The 20,608-nt window shown below is 41.1% G+C and overlaps 1 protein-coding gene across 1 annotated transcript in view; it reads left to right on the top strand.

Moving 5' to 3' along the window:
- prex2 (phosphatidylinositol-3,4,5-trisphosphate-dependent Rac exchange factor 2) overlaps window positions 1-20,608 on the top strand; it is an 85,664-nt gene that overhangs the window by 54,410 nt on the left and 10,646 nt on the right. Inside the window, exons 26-36 of the mRNA XM_019273722.2 lie at window positions 1,020-1,199; window positions 1,285-1,379; window positions 2,336-2,418; window positions 3,190-3,280; window positions 5,449-5,577; window positions 6,476-6,517; window positions 7,709-7,806; window positions 7,911-8,057; window positions 10,605-10,707; window positions 10,876-11,019; window positions 11,132-11,246. Of these exons, the coding sequence (XP_019129267.1) occupies window positions 1,020-1,199; window positions 1,285-1,379; window positions 2,336-2,418; window positions 3,190-3,280; window positions 5,449-5,577; window positions 6,476-6,517; window positions 7,709-7,806; window positions 7,911-8,057; window positions 10,605-10,707; window positions 10,876-11,019; window positions 11,132-11,246 (1,227 nt within the window). The remainder of the gene's footprint in view (window positions 1-1,019; window positions 1,200-1,284; window positions 1,380-2,335; window positions 2,419-3,189; window positions 3,281-5,448; window positions 5,578-6,475; window positions 6,518-7,708; window positions 7,807-7,910; window positions 8,058-10,604; window positions 10,708-10,875; window positions 11,020-11,131; window positions 11,247-20,608) is intronic.

Here is a 20,608-nt window from a genome sequence, read left to right on the forward strand (position 1 = left end):
TGAAGCCCCTTCTGGGATCCAGTCATTGTTATTCTCTCTCACTCCCTCCGATAGTTTGCGCCCCAAAGGCCCCAAACTGCGCTCCCTTCTTTATTAACCAATAGCCAATCACAGAGCCCGGAAAGCTTCTCCATGGCGATGGAATGCCACTCTACTTTGGAGGGGCATTGTGGTGGCTCCAGGAGTGGACCATAATGAGGGCATCTCTGTGGCCTCGTCAGCCTGTGAATGGGTAAAAAAGGGCATCAATGAGAGAGAGGAATGGGAAAGGAAAAGGAGAGATGTTTAAAAGCATTTGGGTAAGCATGATAGAGACAGGTTGTTTACTTCACGTAGCTCTGAGCAGCCTTAAGCCGCTCCTCCCTACTGCCTCTGCTTTAAAATGTCCTTAACGCTGATGTTATGACACAATGGAAAATGTAAGCGGACACAAATTAAAATAAGGTTGAAAATGTAAACAGACATTGCGTGTCAGAGTATGTGCGTGTGGAGAGAGAGCGAGAGATCAAAAAAAGTCCAAGCCCAGCATTTATTGGAATATGGCTTTAAATGCCACCATGTGTTGCTGCAACTGTGAAAATATCCCGGGCCGGGTCTCTTCCTGCTCTTCTGATAGTCGTCTGATACAACACATGCCGCTGGTAACAGCGAGAGCTGATCCTTGCAGCGCAGTTGCAGCCTGTTGACACAGCTGTACCCTGCTACATGTTTGAACCTATTAATATGATGTGGATCCCTGACCATCTGAAGCTGTTGTGCGGAAGCCAAGTACAAACAGGTCGGGATTTTGTTTGGCCATCTCAGCTGTTGGAGCCCCACGTGCATACTACATACACTGTATGTACAGTTCAAAATGTTACAGTGCGGGGACACACGTAAGAGCTTCCTGTGTTTCATTAGTCTGATCAAAGAGGATGTTTTTATCCTGCTGTCGCAATTGTTAGTTTTGGATGAATGTAATAGCTGTTGTAAGTAACCCCTTCTCTCTTTCTTTCTACTGTTTTCTTTCTCTCCATCAGCCTTTTATCCTCCATCACCCATCCTCCGGCAACAGAGGCAAGGACCCCAGAGAGCTACATATCAGCAGAGAGTGAAGGGGAGAAGGGGGAGCGGAACGGGAAGAAAGTGTGTTTTAATGTTGCAGGAGACGAGCAGGAGGACTCCGGACATGACACAATCAGCAACCGAGACTCATACAGGTAAAACAAAGTGGAAGAAATGGCATACCATATTGTTGCAAGTATATTTTCTCTCTAATGTGTATCTGCCTGTTTTTTTTCTCAGTGACTGTAATAGCAACAGGAACTCCATCGCCTCCTTCACCAGTATCTGCAGCAGCCACTGTAGCTCCTACGTTCACAGCGATGAGATGGACTCAGGTACACAAATGCTGACATTAGTCTCCACCTCACTTCAAGTTCAAGTTCAAGTTGAGACATACCGAGAATTGAAATTACGTTTCTCTCTGTCCAAACAGCACTAAACATGAAATATAAAATACAAGATATAAGTGAAGATGTAAACATATATATAAAATAAAAATTATGAAATAAAAATAAAGAATAAAAATATATATATATATATATATACACACACACACACATACAATATATACAAGCTAAAAGACATCCGGGAATAGAAGAGTCTGGAGATATAAATAGTATGAGCCGTATAAGCAGAATTATCAATATAAATATAGTATGGCGATATGATATAAATATAAATAAAGCAGTATGGTAGAATTGTAAATTGACAGAATTCAGTAGGAACAGGTCTATAGAATGGAATATGTAAACAGGTGTACATAGTTCACACATAAGTTGAAGATAGAAAATAGCTATAACTTACAGTATATGGCCATAATCAGCACAATACAGTGTGACTATGTGACAATAAAATGTTCCCATTTGAGTGTCATAATCCATAACCCCAGTCAACCACAGCACTGCCAAAAAAAAAAAAGTCCCATAATTGACGGGTCATGATTATAATCTAGCTGCATGATTCAGGAAGGCAAGAACACAAAAGCCTGAAGTTGAATCTAATTGGATATGACAGCCGTTTGGCCACACATCCCAGCTGGATTTGTCATTAACATCTTACACAGCTGTGTATCCTGTCAAATATCCTTTCCCTCCGTCTCTTAGGATGTTACACACACACAACCATACACACACATTGCAGCTATAGGTGATGTCAAATGTGTTTCTCTTTAGCCTCAAAGCTAAGAAGTTTTACATTTGAAAGAAATGTATAGATTTGGAGTCTGGAGTAAACGTGCATGTGTTTAACACATTTCCTTTAGTGCAGTAATGCTATAACCACATCTCTGCAGGGGATGAGATGCCCTCCAGTGTGTGGCTGTCCCACGACAAGCAGAAGAAACTTCACAGCTTTTTGGAACATCTGTTTAGTCAGGTGGGTCAGCAAAACATCTGCACAGATGTGATTGATGTGACTTATTAGTGCTAAGACCAAGAAAAACTTTTTTAGAAAAAAAAAAGTTGTTTTCTTTCCTCGACATCCCTTAAATCCACTCCATCTTGCAGATAAACATTCTTGAATCTTTTATATTTTATTGATCCCCCTAAGAAATACATTACATAATGTTTTTGTTCTCTTGTTAAGGTGGAAGGTCAAAACCATATTTCATGTGCAACTTAATGTTTTTAAAGAAAGAATTTTGTGCATGCAGAACAGATATTGTGGGTGTGTTTTTTTTTTTTGACAGCCTTAAACTGACCCATGACCTTTCTGACACCTTTGAAGCAAAGGTTGACCATATCTGATTACACACACACACACACAGACACACAGACACACACATACATGTATACACCATGCGCTTGAATCTTTATGAGGATGTCTCCATCAGCAGTGGAAAGGCAAAAAAAAAACTACGGTGTGCTGTCTCTGCACTTTTGGGCTGCTTCCTGTCATTTGTTTTATTGTAGAGCAGTTTCCCCAGCTTTGTTTACATACTGCATAGCAAATTGTATTCATTGAGACTCTGTGGAATTGTGTGTGTGTGTGTGTGTGTGTGTGTGTGTGTGTGTTACAGAGAGAGTGAAAGAAGCAGGTGTTATGTGTGGGCAGCAGTTTTTGCTTCCCTCCACATACTTTTGATCTTAGGTTAGTGGGAAACTGTATCATGTAAGTGCTCCAACTTGACCCTTTTGCTTTCTTCAGGTGGACTCAATCACCAGCATGCTGAGAGGAGCAGTGGTAGCTCGGGCGTTCGAGCAGACCAAGTGCTTCACACCAGGAAGAGGATTACAAGGTAAAACACCAGGACTGTTGTGATGTGCTCCTGGCTCTGAAACACTCATCTCTTAGCACCGTGTATCTAGTAGTTTGAGCAAGCAATTGTAAAATCTCTTAGCACCGTGTATCTAGTAGTTTGAGCAAGCAATTGTAAAAAAAGTTAACCTTTCAGGATTAAAAACATATTCCACTGCAGCAGTATATGCGTTCCTTGTGTGAGGAATGGGTTTATTTGGATGGCGTAGCTCTGCTTCCTGGGCCATGCTGGGCTGCACATAGGGCCTGAGAGAAGAAAGATAATATTGGAGAAATTCTTGAGCCCATCCAGCACCAGTACTGAGAGAAAACAGAGCACATGCTGGAAATGTCGCAGCCGCCGCAGCCTGCATATAGTGGCTGCAACTTCCTGTTGTGTAGTGTGTGTGTGTGTGTGTGCACAGATGTGATGCGGTGAGAAACATGGGGGAAGGATTGTAGGTGGATTCCAACATCCTTTAAAAAAAAATGCTTCCCATACATTTTCTCCTCTCTTTATTCCTCTCAGATATCCCACTGCACTCGACTCTGAAACACTTGACATTGTTGAAACAGTCCCACTTAGTTCCACACTCATCTCCAGTTTAGTTATTGTAGTGCTGCTTACTAGTCAGTGGAAAATGTGAACCGGCAGCAACTCCTGTGCTCGTGTGCTATCTCATCATGTTGTTTTTTACGACGTGTTTATTTGCCGCCTCACCTCATCTTTGCCTTGCTGTTTTTACCCCACTAGTCTATTGTTACATTTTATATCTCACAGGAAAATGTAGGAAATGTTGCTGGAAGGGGCTAAATTTGTCCTTATTACCCCCCACAAATATAAACTGGCTTACATTGCCCTTTCTTGATCTTTGGAACTCGGATGACTCAACCCTTTTCAAGATTAGATAGTGGAAAACTAAGCTCAAAAACTTTAAAAGTGGTGCAGCATGGACTCTGCAGACTTTGCAAACCTGTTTTTGTCTGTGTTGTATTATGTCAAGCTTTAATAAGCTCTGATGTGAACTAAGTTTGCTTATTTTATGTCCTTGAAAGTGACTTTAATGGAGTGTGATGAGCACTTAAAGCCAAAGAGCAGATTACACAGTTATTCTGTATGTTTTGATAAGTGTTGCTTCCAAACACCCCAACCCATTTGGCACACAAACTCCCCTCTCATCTCAGGCTGTCTTGAAGTGAGCGTAGATCTGCTTGAACTGAAAATAGGTCTGCTCATGTTTTGTGTGCGTGTGTGCATAAATGCCCTCAGGAGGGATGTGAAGGCCTTGATCACAGCTGATCCATCTCCACTCCAGTAATGTGTGTGGTTGATAACAGAGCAAATAGGATTATCTAACAAGTGGAGCGTTCCTGCATCTGATCTCTCACTTTCCCTGTCGGCCTAAGACAGACAAACGTACACTCCAAACCCTCTTGAAGCCTCTGTTAAAAAAGCCGCCTCTTTATCTTTCGTCTCCAAAGTAAACTTCATTACAAGTCATTCTGTCTAGTTTTGAAAGGTGTTACGCCAGATTGACAGACCTTTATACGCATGTTTTGCCACTGCAAAGACAAGATAGATTAGATTGTGGGTGGTCTAACACTGGTGGAGGAATATTGCTTGGTTCTAGGCCTGTCCGATTTATGATTCTTTAAACATTTCATATAGAGAGGGACAGAAGGAAGAAATAAAAGAGAGAAATAACATGCAATTGATGTGAGAGGAGACATATAAAGAGTAACTGAGATGTAAAGAGTATGATGAATAGAGGTGATTTTGAGTCTAATGTATTTATTGACTGAACAGTCTCCTAAATAATGGGAGTAATAAGTGTGTTATACCTTTAAAGAGTTATCATGCTCTAACTGCTTTAGAAAAGTAACGGATGTTTTATGATGCCAATAAACATCTGCAAATAGAGTTGAAATGAGAGTCGGGGAGAAAGAGAGGTGAAGAAGAGTGAATGGTGGTGAAGGAAGACGCATGAGAGGGGGAATGAAGAGAACTGTTTATAAAATAAACATCTATTTCCTTCCTCACTATTAAATAATGCAAAAGGTGGACAATTTGTCATATAAACCCACTTTTTCTTCACACATACAGTCATACATCTACCTGCTCTAGGCGTATTCTAACTCTCTGTATTTATCTGTGTGTGTTTCTGTCAGAGTTTCAGCAGGAGATGGAGCCCAAGGTGAACTGCACCAAAAAGTTGCGCCTTCACGTCAAGCAGGATCCTTGGAACCTCCCCAGCAGCGTGCAGACCCTCACGCAAACCATCGCGAAATATGTCGAGGGTCAGTGTGCACCCTATCCCTTCCGAACACGGTTAACACACCCACACTGTCACGTGCAGTATTTCATGAAAAAGCATGCCAGGCTTTAGGAGGTAATGCACATTCAATTGACCAATTCTCCAGTGTGCCTCATCGTATTTATTAGATGCAGTAATAGCCAATGTAACAGTTACAGGCAGTCCCAAACCACTAACTGTGCTGCTCTCTTTAAACTTTAAACCTAAAACTACCCTGGGATACATCAATTTGGAACTACAGAATAGGAGCTGGAAACAAGCAAGTTGCACACTGTGACATTTTATTTTATCTGCGCAGACAGTTCAGCCTCATTTATTCGGAACATGAGTGTGTTGTCTTGTGTATGTTGGCACACAGATTGAACACACGGACACATATGTACATACAGACACACCCCAGGCAAACACACTGAAATACAAACAGCCCAAACCAGAGACCAGCCACATGACACTCCTGGGAAAGGTGAGTTGGCGGTCACGACTGAGAGTGTACAAATAAGCAGAGTCAATATTAATGTGCAGCTTGGCCTGCGTATACCACTTTTTTTCCCCCTACCTCTCCCCATGATGGCTTTTTCATGCAGTGCAGAGTCCTGCCAAGCTTCCTGCGGCTCTGATATGACTATAAACAAATAAGGATTTATGTTATTATCTTTGCCTGTGGCTGAGTTTTATGATTTTTTTTTCTTATATGTGAAGATAAACAGCTGTGGAGCTAGGATGAAGCCGAAGAATTATACAACATCGTCCTATTTATGGCTTGAAAGGTTTGAGTGTATAGTATAGGGTCATACTCCTGGAGTAAGGGTGTAAAGCTCTTTAGGAGTTAATATAAGGTTGTTCACTGCCTCACTGGATTGCTTTTATTTGTTTCTTTTCAGAGGTGAAGACACGGCTGCTCTTGGTCTTACTTCAATATACAGGTTGGTCTGTCTCCTCCTGCAGTAATGCATAAATACAGAATACAGCGTCGACTGAAATTTTAATGCATTTTGCACAAAAATAAATAAATAAATAAAAACATATCCTTCAAAGAAGACACAAAGTAAGATCCTGCACTGGTGAACCAATCTGTGACCTCAATTCAACAAACAGGGAAGAAAGAGGCAACTCAAAAAGTAAACATGAATATAAAGAGGGAAAAATAAGAGATATTTATAAACTAGGAGAGGACATTGAACATGCTGAGAGTCTAGTTACATATAATTAAAACATCTGCAATTATTTCAGAGCATAATCTCTGATTATATATATCGATAATTGTTACAAGTACAAGAACTTATGTGTTGGTGCCCCCGGTGTCCTGTTCGGTTCTGCTACTTTAGTCTATGTATCTTTATTTTGTTTGTTTTTTTGTTCTTATCCTTATAAAGTTAAATAAGAGTAACAACAGATTATGAGATACACCATAAGGCTTCCTCAGCACTCATAGATATGAATAAATTAATCTTGGCACTGGCACTTGGCTTACAGCACTACTAAACTCGGATGCCAACCCCTTAAGAGAAACTATGCTGATGAAATTTAGATGTTGTGTTTTTTTAATGTACGTCTTGGAAATATACGTTAATAAGAAAATGTAAAAAGGGCAGATTTTAGTTTCTTAGGTTGTGGTGGGATTGGTTAATAGTGTCAGAGAGTTTGCAGTCGTTCCTACAAACACATTATTCATTTCTGTGGGGTTCATGAACTCATTTTTTACTTTTTCAGAGGGCCTATTTCTCAGGAAAATATGGCAGCCAATTATTTCCCACTTGGGCACATCTGTCATTTGCTCTCATTTTTTTTTCCTTCTGATACAATATTTAATATTTAATAAAAAAGAAAAAGCAGCCGAGACGTTTTGTCACCTTATTCAAAGTTTAAAAATTGCCATAGCATAGAGTCTGACCTAAAAAAAAGCTGTTTAATTAGCATAACAAATTTATGCCACTCATTTTTGTCACTCCTTTTCTCGTAATGTGTTGCCTCAGCACTTTGCAGCTCAGATTTTAATCTTCGTTCATTCAGTTTTGTGCGTCTTTCATCGCTCTCTGACTATTTCTCTCACTTTCTTTTATTGTTTGTAACATTGCTTTCCTCTCGGGCTCACATCCTCTTTGCTTCTCCTGTAGACTCAGAGATCCAGTTGCGTCGAGATATGGTGTTCTGCCAGTCCCTGGTTGCAGCTGTCTGTGCCTTCTCAGAGCACCTACTGGCCGTCCTCAACCAGGTGAATTATACATACTTATTTATGGCTGAAAATATCTCTTTCATGTTTGCTTGTTTGCTTGTTTTACTCAGCTCATTCCTTAGTTTCTTTGTGTCCACTCTCAGTTCCACAATGTAGGCAGGGAGCCGGACCAGGACAGCTCGGACCCGCAGGACCTTCAGGAGGCCCAGGAAGCCAGCCGTCGTTGGCTGGAGCAGATCGCCAGTGCTGGGCTGCTCTTCCACTTCCAGTCCCTCCTCTCCCCCAATCTGGTGAGCGACGTGCCAGTTCTCAGTTAATCTGCTTTAACAGACACTGTGAAAAAACAGGAGTTCCTGTCTGTATACACAAATAACCATGTGGATTCATTGTAAACTGACCAGTCCTGTAGTTGTGCATTGCCAAAATATAACCGTACATATATTTACATTTGCCATTTTGGCTCTGAGTCCGTGTAACGCTGTGCTATAGTGAAGAAAATAAGATGGAATCTACAATTTACCCGTTTAGATCATCAATCAAGATGACGCTACTGGGCTGCATGGTGGACAGTAAAAAAAAAAAATCACTAGAATGTGCTGAGCTTTATACACAGCGTGCCCACAGTGACTGTGTAGGGATGTGGTCTGAATCGCTGAGGTGTGCCACTGATTTGCAGAGCCAGATCCCACAGCAAACCTCCCTACTCATTTGTTACTCAAATAACAGACAGCTTCACCGTCATTTGGATAGTTGCTGTTTAAGCTGGAACTGTTGTCTGGGGATATTGTGGAAATGTCACAAACAGCCAACAACCTTAAAAAAGAGACAAAAAAATGTTGATGTGTTAAAAATGAGACTTTTCAGAACTAACTTTAGGTTATCTTATATCACACATTCACTGAAAAGCTACTAGAGAGGACGGAGACTGAGGTTAATAAAATCTCATTTTATATTGGAAAAAAGAACTTGGGAGTCCGGTGAAAAGACCGTCCACAGAGGAGTTAATTATGAGCAGCCACTGTGGATTGCTAAAATTGAACTCAGCACACACCATGACCTCACTAAGATCCATATTAACCTTTCCCTCTGAGATTTGCTTTTAATCATTTCGAATTTTTCAACCATGTTAAAGAAACCAGAACTCGAAATTTAAGCAACTAAATGACTGTAAAATATTCTTCCAAAGCCCCTTAGTGTTTCTTTTCTGCATTTTGCGTCATCAACCACAGAGAAAAACATTTTTTTTTATTGGGATGAGGTACTTAGATTTAGTTTCTATTTCTATCTTCATTCACTGGGAATTTGAAACACAGGAAGTGCTTTAAAAAATTGTGTTTTGGCGGCTTACGTCAGGTCCCCAGAAATCATTGGCGCTTTTCCCTCTTCCTCCTGCGTTGCTGTCTCTCTCTTTCTGTTTTTGTCTTTCTCTCTCCTCCTTTTTTTCTCAAGACATTTCTCTTTCAAGTGTCCCCGTGGAACAAAACAGGGTCTCAATACCTGCAGGTGATTCCAGTGAAATCTCAGCACGCTCCTTTTTTTAGGGCACCACATGAAAGGCACCAAACTGGGGATGCTGCTGGATGTGTGTGCCTCTATGTCTGAGTGTTTGTGTATACTGAATGTGTGTGTGTGTGTGTGTGTTGGGCGTTTTTATGCAACACCCTAACCCTAATGAAGAAAAGAAAGAGGGGAGGGAGGGTGACAGAGGAGTGTAGAGTGTCACAGTCTGAAATATTTGACCTGCTATTGCTGGGGCCATAGGCAGATGTGCTTGATGATATGTGTGTGTGTGTGTGTGTGTGTGTGTGTGAGGATGCTGAGTGCTTGTTTGAAAAGGAAACATGCGCACGTACAATCAGAGATATAAACAAACGCAAACAAGCTAAAGCAAACATAAAAACAGACAAAGACGTAAGCGTACACACGCTGTCATATATACGCAAACACAAGTCGTCTCCGCAGATCGGCAGATTTATTTTTAGGAATGTACGCAAATATACACGCACACTCTCAAAGAGGTGCAAGTAACAAAGTTCATTTGCTCAAGCTGCTATGCTTCTTTACTGTAGTTACTAGGTTATTCGCAGATTTAGATTTTTTTTAGATGAGCTGATTAAATCTCCCCCCACCCGAAGGCGAAGGGAGGCTACCCTCTCGTCCACCGGGGTGAACCCCAACGTACAGGCGCCGAGCCAGGGGGGAAACAAGCATTCCCACCCCCGCTCTGCGCCTCTCATGGATGGATGGATGGATGGATGGATGATCAAACCTAGTGAATTTCATCAAATGACAAGCGATATAAGTAGCAAAATATCACCTCCATAAAAAAATAAAATATACATATACTGTGTATGATAATATCACACCATGAAAAGGGCCTTTCTGCATCTCTTCAAAAGGAGCATGAAACACTGGTGGTTTAAATTATATCACACAAGGAAAAATTAAAACAATTAAAATTTCACTGACCTTTTTAAACTTTTTAAACCACAGCCAGCCCAGTTGAAAAGTTGTACAGTGTGACTCTCTCTAAGGTAGTCATCAGTTGTTAGGGTAAAGGTTCAAGGAGCTTATTCTGTCAATGTGCAGAGTATTGATCAACTCACTAAGCCACTGCTTGACTGTGGGAACCTCATTTTTCTTCCACAATACAAAATGTTTCTTGGCTGAGGACATTCTGTACAATGCTACTTTTCACTCTAATAGTACTCCTAGTCCTATAAATAGTGTACAATTGATGAAGTTGTCCTTTTGTGTAGCTCCTTTTTTACCAGGGAAATCTGAATGTTTTCTCCACCTCTACACTCACACTTGTATGTTATCTTTCTTTCTTGCAGACCGATGAGCAGGCCATGTTGGAGGACACTCAGGTGGCGCTGATTGACCTGGAGAAGGTCACATTCTACTTCCAGCAGTTTGAAGGGGAGCCACTTGTGGCCAGTATGTACACTTACAACCTTTAGCTCACACGTATCTTGCATTCATGGCTTTTTTAAATTTTTAAACATCACTCTCATTCACACCATTGCTACAGGACATTTTCTGAAAACAGGCTGAGCTTTAAATAATGCTGTTAAATAATCTATTACCACCCCTGCCTTCTGGCAGACATGCCCATTTCATACCAGGTGGAGGGCACCCGTCAGACCTTGAAGGTTTGCTTCTACCTTGAGAGTTTCTACTTCTCCCAGTTGCCTCACAGGCTGAGAAATGGAGGAGGCATCAAAATCTACCCTGTGCTCTTCACACAAGGTATAGCGAGTTTAAGTCGGCATGTGGAGCAGAGATGAAAGCGGCTTTATAGATGATCGTGAACACTGCAGCATCTTTATCTCCTTAACTCTTTGGTTTGATCCCTCTCTAGCACTGGAGAGTATGGAGGGTTACTACTACAGAGACAATGTGTCCGTGGAAGAATACCAGGCTCAAATCAATGCTGCCTCATTGGATAAGGTCAAACAGTACTACAAGAGACTGAGGTATGTTATATGCGACATATATACGCAAGTACTTTATATATCCTGTGTGAACTGGCACTGCATTAATATAAATCAACATGACCTCCCATTCAGGCCAGGCTTGACTCTCAATGCACAGCAGGGCCTCAAGGTGATTGGCTGAGAGATACACAGCGGGGATGTTTTATGATTGGTTGCGAACACACACAGCAGGGGCAGCAGTGATTGGATGAGGGTGCCCAGCGTGTCACCTCCGCTGATGTAGTGCTTCTGTGTAGCTTCTGCACTCAGCCACCTCACACCCCATTGGTTTGCTGCACACCCGAGACCCTCTGTGATTGGCCAGGCATGGATAATTTAATGAGGTGGAAAACGATAGGAAGGAAACTGACACTTTTGGGAGTTGAAAATAAAGCCTCTGCTTTATTTAATCTCCTGAATGTATGACTGTGCGGCGTGCTGTCTGAATGTGAATGGAGTTTCACATTAGATGCCACCTCGTGATTTCAGGGACTGAAAGTCACATTTAAACCAGCTGTGTGTAGTCTGTGAGTGCCTGTGAATGCACAAGACTCATTAGGATTTCATATTTAGCAAATATTGGAGACTGTAATTAGCAAACGAGATGTTGCTTTTGCAAAATGTCCTACATTAGCGCAGATCCGAGAGATTTATGGACACTCACTTATACCTGATCCTCTTGAAGTCTGCTAATTAGACAATCTGTTATCATAGATAACAGCCTTCTTTCTCTTCATATATATGAGTTTAGTTTCAGATGAGTTGCTAATTTACTGCAGATACTGTATCATCAACATAAAACGATATAGACCGATACCATCTAGAAGGAATCAGTCACACTCATGGAAAGCCACTGGCAAGCCTGGCAAGAGCGTATTCCCTCTTTGAATACCTAGGAGGGCGACTGGTCGACACATCAGCTTCGACGAAACATCTGCCGCTGATTGTGTGGATAATTAAACACAGAGCAGAGCTCGCAGCGAAACTTCATCTTGTTATTTAGGGGCAATCTGCTATGGGGGATTGGATGATTTACAGCTTGAGCAGTCATGTGTCATAGCAGTACCGATCCTCTGCGACAAAAACATTAATTTACTGGGATTGCTTTCCGCTGAGAGTTTTTAATTTGTTCGCAGCGTTTAGCTTTGATGACTGAAAAGAATTTCACGGATTCATTTCTGCGAGTGTCTGATTTCCCAAAGCACAGTTGTGGATACAACATTATGCTGGGTCATTTAATCTTTTCGCGCATCAGGCCTTTCCAATTGTCCTTCTGTCACTTTGTGTAATGATATTGTGCTCTAGATCTTCTGGGACTTACAACCTTTTAATAGTGAAGTATTGGCATTTTGTGGTATCTCTTTAATTTTATTGAGTCCTTGTTTGTAGACTGCAGTTAGGACTTCCTGATCAGTCTTTAAAATGTCACCATTCTAATTAAGAACCACAGGGAGAGATATGTTATGTGTACAAATGTGCTAGGGCGCCTGCAGCACATTTGTAACATCAAATTAACTTAATAAACTTTCATTATTTAAACTATAAATGCAGATCCTTACTGGAAATCAGCCATGTGATTCAGAATAGCCTGTGTTTTTGTATGCATGCACGTGTACTGTACATTTATGTACAGTTTGACCTGTGCAGAAAGAGTCTAATTGAATTGACAGCCGAGGCTCCAGCTGTAACACAGAGCAGATGTGTGCTGACAGGCAAACGAGAGTTAGAGGTGCTGGCTAGGGATGTGGGTAGGCAGTGTATTTCAAAACCCCAACTGGAGTGAAACTGTTAAAAAAATATATATATATCTTTTCTCAAATACTCAATCTCCTTTTCAATCTCCCCACCTGTTGGAACCCCTGAAGTGCAGATCATTTATGTCCAAATCCAATCAGCTCTCTGAACTCTACAGACACTTTTCTGGTCTCCAGCTGTGTTTTTACTGTAGCACAGTGGGTGAATTAGTAGGTGTTGGAATAATGCTTCATACAAGTCACCTTTTAAAAGAAGCAGTGTGCAGGAGTCTTGTTGCTGCAGAATATCTCTTAAAAGGCAAAGATACAGTACAATGGTTAACAGCGGCAGAATGTAACAGTACATTTACTGAAGCTACAAATATGAAATACTACTTTTATGGTACTTTATACTTACACTGACAGGGAAATATTGTATTTTTTACTTTACTACATATACTGTATGTATAGTTATACACTATATAGCTATAGACAGCTGTAGCTCAATGTTACTTTGCAGGCTTAAAGTACAGAATAACTGATAAATTTGTAAAATATGATGCATTGTTCCAGAAAAAACTACCCTACAGGATATAACGTCATCAGAATTATCTCTATGTACAACAGGAAAAGTCTACTTATAGTACATATTACTGGATCAGTAAGACATAATCCAGTATATATTTGATAGTTAACATTATATGCATGATTAGCATTTTTGACATCTTAAGCAAAAGTATATAAATATTATTAGCAAAATGTACTTAAGTAACAGTATCAATGCATGCCCTGGTGGTAATGGTGAGATATCTAGAGCTTCCGCCAACTGTTATTTTCATTATGAATTTGCACACTATTTATTATCTTGATTATTCATTTCGTAAATTGCAATAAATAGTGAAACATGCCCAACTTACTTAGTAAACTAAACTTACTACTTACTGAAACAGCTAAAACACTGAATCAATTAAAATACAGTAGTTGCTGATTAATTTTCATTTCATCAAACTTTGGCAGGTGACTTGCATCAGAAGTATGTTGTTTCTTCCACTCACTGGTGTTCAACACTCAGTGAATACAGTGCCTATGTAATATTACCAGTAGTTTTCTTTTGCCATGTGTCTTTAGGCTGACCACAGACCAGCCTGTGATGTCACTCCTCTCTCTATTGCTGCGTTCCAACCTCAGGCACCTCGTTATCCTTGGAGCCCGGCCATGGCAGTGTTGGGTTAAACCCACACTATGGGCTGGAGCCAAAGGCTGACTGACAGAGAGAAACAGCACATGCAGTACTGAACTGAATGAACTTCAGCATTTTCATGTTGTCAACCCCCCCAAACACACTCCTCTTACACCACAGACTCAGATTTAAAAGCCCTGAGACGTAGTTGTTTTAGGAGCTGAAGTGAATTTTCTAACTGTTAACATTGCATGTGGAGAAATAATAGTGATGAGGATGAAAATTTGCATTTTTGCTCATAAATGCTTGTATTGGGATCATTTATTTTAAATTAAATTAACAAGAAAGAAAGTTTCTCATTATGCTTTGAAACCCCCAGAACCCTGTTGTGATAAAATAAGAATTCTCAAAAGTTTCAAAGGTTTTGCATTTTGCATTATCCAGTTTCAGAGCAGCAAATTATACCACTGTGGGGGTTACTGTAAGATTTCCCAGCGGCCTTTCTGTCTCTGCCTTTCAGTTTCCTTACCCACACTAAGATACAGTATGATTCGAGCAAACCTGATGAAGTCATTCAGGTCTTCTGCAAAACATAAACTCACTGACTAAATCACAAGCACATGGCTGGTGCCACAGGAGTCAGCGGCATATAGAGCCAGAACATGCATGCACATTTTCAGGCTTTCATAAACCATCTCAGATGACAGGATGTTTGAACATGTACCGACTGACAGTTTCCTTAGTTGTAGCCTCGTTGGTTCTCATCAAGCAAGAGCACACTGTTGACTTTAATGAAGGGAATAAAGTAATTGTCCCTCATTTTCCTGTCAGAAATTGTGAGATATGTGTGCAATTGTATCTTTTTTTTAGGGAAGAAATGGAAGAAAGAAATGCTCCGAACATAAAACATATTATCCTTCAGGACGCCGTCAGAATGGAAGAGGAGAAATTGAAAGGGGACTATAGATCACCAGAGCAGGTTGGGAAGATGGAGGGGATTTCAGCAGGGGGAAGAGGATGATGGGTTGAGGAGGAGAGTGTGCAAGAGAGGGTTAGTCAAAGGGGGCAGGGTGGAGATGGGAGAACCAGAACAGAGTCTTGCAAATGTTTTATTCAAGGGGAGAGATTATTGCAGGCTTGTGGCTTCGTCTCATTTTGCTCTTATTGACAGGAATTTTCAGGAGGGAATCGTATATTCCCCTTGCATGCTTCCTTGCTATTGATTTAGGGAGCATGGTGCAACAAGCATTGTGAAAGAGTAACAAGAAAAAAACCCAGGATGTACTACATGCTGTCTGCCGGTGAATCGTATATGTGACATATTGTTGCAGTAACCTGTGAGTGTAAGTTAAAACCTCCTGGCACGGCTGAGGCAGGAGTCTTGCACTGGATGCATTAGGCTTTTCTCCCTAATTGAAATGCATTTGGCAGTAGTGAGTAAATGTTTGGCACTGTATCACAAGGTAGTTGTGAAATTTCCACATCTCATGGCTCCTTTGACGAAACTGCTTGATTTATGTGGATATTCAAACCCTCCACAGTCTGACAAACGGCGTATAATGATGGTATGGTGGCGTAAAGGATGAGCAATAAGCTTGGATGTATGGCACTGTCCAGCAAACGGCATATATTATTATTATTACTACTACAAATTCTTGTATTTTACGCTTTGTTAGTTAAAGAGTCATCAGTCATCATCACGACACAGCACGGCTTCTAGGTCATTTGTGCTCGCAGTGTTTGCTCTCCCATCAGAAAGAGGGAATTGGTAATCACACCACTGCAGTGCAGTTTGTCTTGATTAAACAAAAATGCTTGATGCTTAGTGCAGGTCAGACAGAGAGTGTCAGATTCAACCCAGTAGCCAGCTCCCTCACTCCGTCCTTTATCTCTGTTACCCCCCTGGCTAGAGCAGAGATCGATTCCCTCACTCTTGTTCAGACGTGACCCAGTGTTTAGAGTGTGAATATGCAAGATACAAGTGCTGCATGCACAACAGCATGATTAATGCTACTCTCCCATGGGGTAATGACTGCTACCTCAGGTTAGGCTTTGTAGTCGTATATATACATATTTCTGCATCACAAACATGTGACCACATCCATATATAAAAGTCCTTGACAGCTCAGCTTTGTGTAAATCATGTTGTTTGTTCTCAACAGGAGACGATAGATGGGTGTGGAATCACTTTAACTTGTTCAGCACACAGACATGAATCCCACCACTGTCCCCAACATCAAAACAACACCACAAATCTGTAGCTCAAACAGCAAAGTTGTTCCATGTAATTGATGATAGTTCTGGTCTTCCCTGAGGCAAGGCCATGCAGCAATGATTAATACAACAATAGCTACTGCAGCAGGTTGCCACATTTTCCATATGATATATATTAGTATTGTAATGCACCAGTGCAGCTAGTTTGCTAAAAGTAGGATTTATAGGATGGCTGCATCTGTAACTTGAGAAATCATTTTAGTTTTTCTCAGGCTGAAAAAATACTTTTTTTACTTGAGCAATCATAACTCATTACGGCTTTTATCTTAGCTTCAGCAGGGACGCAGTGGAAATTTGGTCATTTATTTGTTCTAAACAGAAGCAGACCTTTCCTTCTATCCGTGTTCCTCCAGTTTAGGAAGTGATGAAAATGCTACAGTGTTTGCTCCGCCACTGGGAGTCCCAATTCACCAGAGCACCAGAGAGAAAGGTGGTGAGGCTTCATTCTGCTCCAGCGCGTGTGCATTGAACCCCTGTTTATAAAGCCCAGTAATGCCGAGCATCAAAAACCTGGTTCTATTTATCATATCGCTTTGATTCTTGCACTGAACGGCCGTAATGATGACAGTTCTGCACTTGATGTTTAATATTGTAAAAAAAAAAAAAAAGACCTTGACTCATCTTTCCGCAAGTAAAAAAAATCGCCTTTTACAACGAGCCAAGAATACTTTGCATCGAATTATGTGCAGCATCAGGGCCATTAATCTTTCTCCATTTTAAGCCCATTGCTATTTTTTGCATTGTAATATATGCAGTAACTGCATGTGTGTCTTCAATGATGGTGATTTAGTGATAATGTGTTTTCATCTGGCTCTGACACTGATACCCCATTAGCTCTAATCTGTTTTTTGGTGTCAAGGACCAGACATTTGTTTCCTGGTCTTGCCTGACTTTGCAAAAGCCTCAACATACAGTATGAGTGAAATAATGTATTTGTAGGGATTTTATCATCATTCCACAGCTACCTTTGCAGAGCTACTACATTATTCCTGGCATGTGCTTCCATATTAAACTGTGGCTGACATATAGCTGGTCATAAATATTTGGCTGGAGGTGTAAACAGGAAGGAGATGTGGGGTAAGGATACGACCTCCAGCACACTTCACACACACGGTCTCGATGGTGTATCATCACTGAGTGGCATGACGGCTCCTGGAAGTCCTCATTAGCCCCTAGGCAGCTCTGCCACACACTGCAGGGATTTGTGGGGGATTTAATAACGCCGAGTGTCATTCGTCATGGCGGTGTGAGTGATTTACATGGACCAGCATGCACCTCTGCAGGATCACATATAATGTCATAAATCCTAGACACTTTACTTGTGTCCTCATGAGGGAACGGGTGTGAAACCAAATCCACAGAAGACGTTTATTCGACACGTTTTTTTTTCTCAAGTCTTTCAAGGTATTTCAGGGATCATTTTTGTTTCTTTTGTACTTTTCGATCGGAGGATGTCATTCTAATGTGCCCATTCCCACACTACTTTCTCTGAAAACATCTGTGCCTCAGATCCTTCTTCTTTGACGCTGCAGCTGACTACTAATTCTCTCGTGCTGTAAAAGACCTCTAGCGTCCTATTGTCATGAAGGAAGCAGAAACAAAGAGAATTAAGTATTCTCATCGGCCCAATAAAATAAAACCAGCTACACACTGAGCAGGTCATCTCTGGCCTGCAGCCAAATCCTCCATTAGAGTCCCATGTAAAAACCTGTTCTCCATGTGTGTGTGTGTGGTCGGTGGAGGGTTAGTTATTGCAGAAAAAGCTACAAGCAGGCTGCACCTATATTTTCATTTTTATTTTTACTGAAACATGGGAATAAAGTTAACAGAGTAATGAGCCTGATCACACAGAGTTTTCTGTTTAGATTCACCCTGACTAACAGATGGTGGTTTGAAGTTTTAATTGGTGTTAAATTCCCTTAAAAGACTTGAGAATTAACCTAGAGACATTGATATTTTTTAGCTTTAATGTCTGAAAATGCTAATGGATAAGAAAAAATGGTAACAAGCTTGTGAATAAGCCCTCAATGTACTGCCATTAAAATGTAGCTGTTGGAGTCCAGGGGCTTAAACCCAACAAATGATAGACACCCAGTGGTTTTTGACCTTATACCTATGGTGTATTATATACTTAACCACATGGCGTTGTGTTTTCACACTGTGTGTGGGCTTAAAACCTCATTTGTCATCCATAATAAATGTTTGTAAGGTGCTCGGTTTCCAAAACCTGACAAAAAAATCATTGGTTCAGATGTAACGCAGGTCCTCTTTAAACCACACATCACCCGTAGTCTGACTCCTATTATTTTGTCATTAGAGACCTCCAGGAGAGTCGGCCCTGGTCCTCAAGCTGTGGCTGGTGGTATTTTTTGAACAACTCTTACAGCAATAGGATGAAATAATCAGTGGGTATTATGACCTTGCTTTTGCAGAAGAGGCGTGCAAGGACAAGACGAGGTGCTTTTTATTTAGTCTGAGACAGGTAAACAAATGTGTGCAGATGAAGTAGAGGCAGAAGTCGAGTCGTCTCAGACAGATTCTATTATGGACCTTTAAAGATAAATGTCTGAGCAGCTGACCGATAAGCAAGAGAGACAAGGGTGAGTGGACTCACAGTTGAGGGAGACAGATAACAGACCATACATGCAGCAAGAGTCAGACTAGGAACTATTTCAGGACAAGGTTTTGATTTCCATTAAAGTTTCTTTTGTGTTCTGTTATATCGCTTCACTGAATCTCGCCTCTCTCTTTGTAAGACCTGTTGAGAGAATAATGTTTTGCTAGGGAACTGTTGGATCCAGCTTTTAGTCCCTGCAGCCCATGTTTAGTACGGCAACACCCCACACACACACACACACACACACACACACACACACACACACACACACACACACACACACACACACACACACACACAAAGAAGTGCGTACACATACATACACAGTGTGCATGCCCGGCGTTTACTGTAGGAAATCCAATATTTAGAGCTTTAAACTGTCAACCCGACAAATCACTGGCACGTTATCCTTCATATAGTTTGTTGGCCGGTATGTAAGAGGTGTGTATTGGATGCAGAGGTGCGTGTGTAACTCGTGAGCATCTTTTGAATGATAAGGCCATCTTGAAACAATTACATGGGCTGTTAACTCCATCTGAAACCTTAGCAAACTCTCGCTCGCAGTCATTTAGTAGAGCACGCCACAAGGTTAAAGGATAATTTGCTGGATAGGGATTAAATACTTGGAAACCTTCAGCAAGTGAGGGCATAAACTGAACAGGTTACTCATCCTTGTCGAAGAAATGTGTGTTGCATCGATGATTTATATGTGAATGAGCTAAAGTGAATAGGAAACAAGCGTAAAACATAGCCTCATTAGCCTAAATGGTTGAAAGCAGTGTACTATGGAGGGTTAAGGACCTTCCTATATGTACTGTATGCATCTGTAGCCCCAGTGGGTGCAGCTATGTTCCCGACAGTTCCCTGACTTTAAAGTGTATAGGTCATGTTTGTGCGTGTTCTCAATGACTGATCATTTCAACTCAGCTGGTTTATAATCACTATAAAATCTCATATCAGGGTAACTCTGCTCTGATGAATTAATTTCATTAATATTATGTCAGCCAGAAATACCACAGTCATAATGAATGCCTCCTTGGCCTGATTTTAATCACTTAATAGCAGAGCGAATGCAGATGAATGAGCCCCGCTTCAGTGATTCTTGTAAACAATTTTCCTCCATCACAGACTGGCGTTGCTGCATCTCCCAAAAATACATTTTTTCCCCCTTACTATTTGCAATTTCAACAATGTACACTGTACACCACGTGTCGTGAGTTATTATAGCGTCTGTTGAGAAGTAATGGCGTATGTGTTTTTATTACAACCGGTTCAATGTGGTGTAGTGTATCTATTTTTAGCACACTGCTGGATTACTGAGATTTGATGGAGTCACAGACTGCTGAGTTTGCACCAGTGGCACTACACGTCAGATGGGCTCATTGCGGCATACATCCTCTGTGTCTGCATAAGGACACCAGTCCAGTGCTGCCTCCAGCGTGCGAAAAAGGGAAAAAAAAAAGCCACTGTACTCCATGAATGAATGAAGCAATGGCATTTGGAGTGATGCCCAGGACAAGAGATGCTTAGTCTGTGTTTCTGCTGAGCAGCGCCCAAG

This window comes from Larimichthys crocea, chromosome XXIII (genome assembly GCF_000972845.2).
Source record: "Larimichthys crocea isolate SSNF chromosome XXIII, L_crocea_2.0, whole genome shotgun sequence".
Taxonomy (NCBI): domain Eukaryota; kingdom Metazoa; phylum Chordata; class Actinopteri; family Sciaenidae; genus Larimichthys; species Larimichthys crocea.